The sequence below is a fragment of the Cupressus sempervirens genome, chromosome 9 (assembly GCF_028749045.1).
Source record: "Cupressus sempervirens isolate cs-2001-9-10 chromosome 9, ASM2874904v1, whole genome shotgun sequence".
In the NCBI taxonomy this organism is placed as follows: domain Eukaryota; kingdom Viridiplantae; phylum Streptophyta; class Pinopsida; order Cupressales; family Cupressaceae; genus Cupressus; species Cupressus sempervirens.
Genome location: NC_143126.1, coordinates 402,231,665 through 402,235,642, shown reverse-complemented (window position 1 = coordinate 402,235,642; position 3,978 = coordinate 402,231,665). Strand labels below are relative to the sequence as shown.

Sequence of the window (3,978 nt, the reverse complement as noted above, 5' to 3'; positions counted from 1 at the left end):
ATTGTGATAAAATGATCTTAAAGAATGTACCAGAAATCCCCTAAACAAATGATCACCATGATAAGTCAAAATTGAACTATTTAGATCACCACTACTAAATCATGACCATGGATGTTGGGTCAAAGTGGTCTCCAACACTAAGCAAATGCAATTTGCATGAGACCCAACCATTCCTCAATTCCGTCAACCAAATCTCTCCCACACATATTGCACTTCGCATGATACCTGACCAATTCTCAATTCCCTCTACCAACACCCCACAAAACCCATTTGACTCAGACCAACTCACACACACACAAAACCCATGACAATCAACAACAACACCAACATCTCATCACACAACTCCCATGAAGATCCAATCCTAAACTCCCCATAAATACCCACTCCCACCACCTAGCACCACCCAAACTCCATCCCTTACAATGGACGCCCACCAATACATAGCCGCCATAGCAATCATTCTCATCACCCTAGCCCTCAAAAACCTCACATCAATCCGGCGCCACCTCCTAAAACTCCCACCGGGGCCACCGGGGTGGCCCATAGTAGGAAACCTCCTCCAACTGAGCTCACTCCCCCACAGAGACATGGCAGCCATGTGCGAGCAATACGGCCCTCTAGTCTACCTCCGCCTAGGCACCGTGGACGCCATAACAACAAACGACCCAGACGTGATAAAAGAGATCCTCCTGAAGCAAGACGATGTCTTCGCCTCAAGGCCCTCCACCGTAGCCGCCACCCACCTCGCCTACAACAGCCGCGACGTCGCATTCGCCCCGCTCGGCCCCCACTGGAAACACATGCGCCGCATCTGCATGGAGCACCTCCTCACCACCCGCCGCCTCGACTCCTTCCTCGACCACCGCCGCCAAGAGGCCTCTTGCATGGTCGCCCACGTCCTCCAACAGGCGGCTTGCATGCCGACCCACGTCGTCGACCTACGTAAAATCCTCGGCGCCTTCTCCATGAACAACGTTACCCGGATGCTGCTCGGGAAACGCTACTTCGGCGGTGATGCGGGGGAGGCGGCGGACTTCATGGACATTACCCACGAGCTCTTCTGGCTGCTCGGCGTCCTCTACGTCGGTGACTATGTTCCCCTCTGGCGGCGGTTTGATTTGCATGGCTACGAGAAACGCATGCAAGAACTCGAGCGCCGCATGGACGCGTTCCACAGCCGCATTTTAGATCAACACCGCACCGCCGGCAGGGGTGGCGGCGCCGCAACGCCGGACTTTATTGACGTATTGCTGTCGTTGCCGGGGCTGGATGGTTCTCCGCGATTGGACGATGTGGAAATCAAGGCTCTAGTGCAGGTGGGTTTGGCCACTCTTAAACATCATACACTAAGGAAGAAGTTGAATTTGTAGAAATAAGTCAACTTTGACTATTTAAGACTTTTAGCTTAGGAATTGAGCTGTGTCTTGATATTTGATATTTAAGCCATATGTGGTGCAGGACATGATTGCGGCAGCCACTGACACGTCATCAGTGACCAACGAGTGGGCGATGGCAGAAGTCATCAAGCGACCGTGGATCCAAGAGAAGATTCACAAGGAGCTTGATAGAGTGGTCGGGCGGGACCGTGTTGTCGAGGAGTCTGACCTTGGTGAGCTTCAGTACCTCCGTTGTGTTGTTCGTGAGACTTTTCGAACTCACCCTGCTGGCCCATTTCTTATTCCTCATGAGTCAGTTGCAGATACTAGCCTTGGGGGGTTTCATGTTCCTGCTGGTACGAGGGTGTTTATCAATACCTATGCTCTTGGAAGGAATACTAAGATTTGGGATAGGGTGGAGGAGTTTTTGCCCGAGAGGCACATGGTGGTGGAGTGTAGGGTTGAGATTAGCCATGGGACCGATTTCAAGATTTTGCCCTTCAGTGCTGGGAAGAGGAAGTGCCCTGGGGCTCCCCTTGGTGTGTGCTTTGTTTTGTTGGGTCTCGCTAGGTTATTTCAGGCCTTTCATTGGGCTTCTCCCCCTGGGGATGAGATTGATACTAGGGAGGTCTATGGGGTCACCATGCCTAAGGCTTCTCCTCTTCTTGCCATCCCCACGCCTCGTTTGCCCTCTCATTTGTATGACTAGGTGTGGTTGTAGATTTAGGAAGGGGGTGGGTTCCCCTAGGTCACTGGATTTAATGGTTGACTTTTGTTGCCTCACTTTTCAACTCTTCTTCATTATATTTTTTATGAATGTCATGGAGAGTTAATATATTAGATATTAAATAATGTAAAAAATTTATATACTAAATACGTTAAGGTTTTTTTTATAAAAAATTTGTAATTTTTTTTATCAAATTAAATGTATTGGTGCATGTTTATTGAGTATTGGGATACAAGAATCCATCTTTAATTATAATAAAAGATGTCTCTCATGCATCCCTTTGTAATTATAATAAAAAGAACCTCTCATGACAACAAAATGGACATTTAACACTCATTTCATCTAAATGATGCTCAAGACTATGAAGCATTAAACCTTTCTGAGAGGTCACCTATCCCAATTGTATTCTATGATCAATTATTAAATGCACATCATCTTTTTATGATTCATAATTAGAAAGTTGATTATGTTTCTTTACTCTAGCTCACTATCCTATGTTGGCTCATAGAATATGATCTAAAATGTTGATAGAAAAGTATTCATGCAAACAAATTTTAACTCAAATGTAATACAATATAAATACTCTATTTGAGGCATTTTCAACATATTTTATAAATCTTCTAATAATTAATTGAAACATAGTGATAAAAATCTATTAAATGATGAATTGATAGTAACATTAAATCACACCTATATATAATGTAGCACTAAGTAATGAACTCAAAAGTAAGCAAGTGACCTTTGGGTTGATAGATCTAGAAAGTAATTAAATATACAAGAACACTTTTTTAAAATGGTGAGAAAGGATAACGACTTGAGGGTGTCTGCAAAATATTAAATTTAAATAATTTAAGTTTTTTTTGTTGTTTGTGCACACAATTTTATGATGCTCTTACAAATTATAAAATTGACCTTTAATTTTTTAAATTTTGGGTTAAATTTCGTGTATAGAACTAATATCATACATATAGAAATGACCCACAGTTTTAAATGTTATTAACATAACTAAGCTATGAAGTTTTGGTTGGTAAAACATGTATGCCTCTCGTTCTAATATGTGATTCTGTAAACCATGTCATTTGTTTTTGTCAAACCCCAATAAAATAACTTTGTAAATGATAAAAAATAAGATGAATTAATGTGAAATTTATAATCTACAGTAAGTCTAGATTTTAACGTAATTGCTATAATGATATGTGTGTGAATATTCAAGTTGACTGTGATTATTTCAGATGTCCTTAGGTGGAAAAAAAATGTACTAGTTTTTTTTTTTTCTTTCATAAAACACCAAATTCATGCAATTTGAATGTTTAACATTTAAAAATCAATAGGTAATGACTTATAAAGAAGGTGACTAGTGTTCTTGGGCAATAAATTTTGAAGATTTAGGGATTAAATACATATACACACATTTGAATGAGGATAATTCATGCTCTTGTAGACTTGATCTAAGTATGTGAATGGATAAAGTGAGGATCAATATTAGTCTGAGAATGATCATAATACAAATTAGGTTAGATTTAGGTAATTTTTAAAATATTGTGCATTACTTTGATAGGGTTGATGGGTTGTTTCATGTGTCTCATTTCTCTTCTCTGTCTAGGGATGGGATTGATGCTAGTGAGGTCTATGGTGTAACAATTCCAAAGGCTTCTCTATTTCTTTCCATTCCCACACCTCATTTTCCCTCATTTGTATGCTTGGGAAAGGTTGTATATTTGGGAAGGGTGTTTTATTTGGGTCACGAGGCTTGATGACTCTATTACCTCACTACTTCATTACTAATCAACTCGTCATTATTATACATTATTATCAATACAATAAAAAAAATGACATATTATATTAAAAATATTAAGTTTTTTGATTTGACAGTTC

At 40.7% G+C, this 3,978-nt stretch overlaps 1 protein-coding gene across 1 annotated transcript; it reads left to right on the top strand.

The window, feature by feature from the left end:
* The first annotated feature begins 422 nt into the window (after nt 1–422).
* Nucleotides 423–2,252, top strand: CYP703A2 (cytochrome P450, family 703, subfamily A, polypeptide 2). Its single transcript, XM_089799003.1, has 2 exons — nt 423–1,316; nt 1,459–2,252. Exons 1-2 carry the CDS (start codon nt 423–425, stop codon nt 2,083–2,085), a joined length of 1,521 nt encoding a protein of 506 aa, XP_089655129.1. The 3' UTR covers nt 2,086–2,252.
* The last annotated feature ends 1,726 nt before the right edge of the window (nt 2,253–3,978 follow it).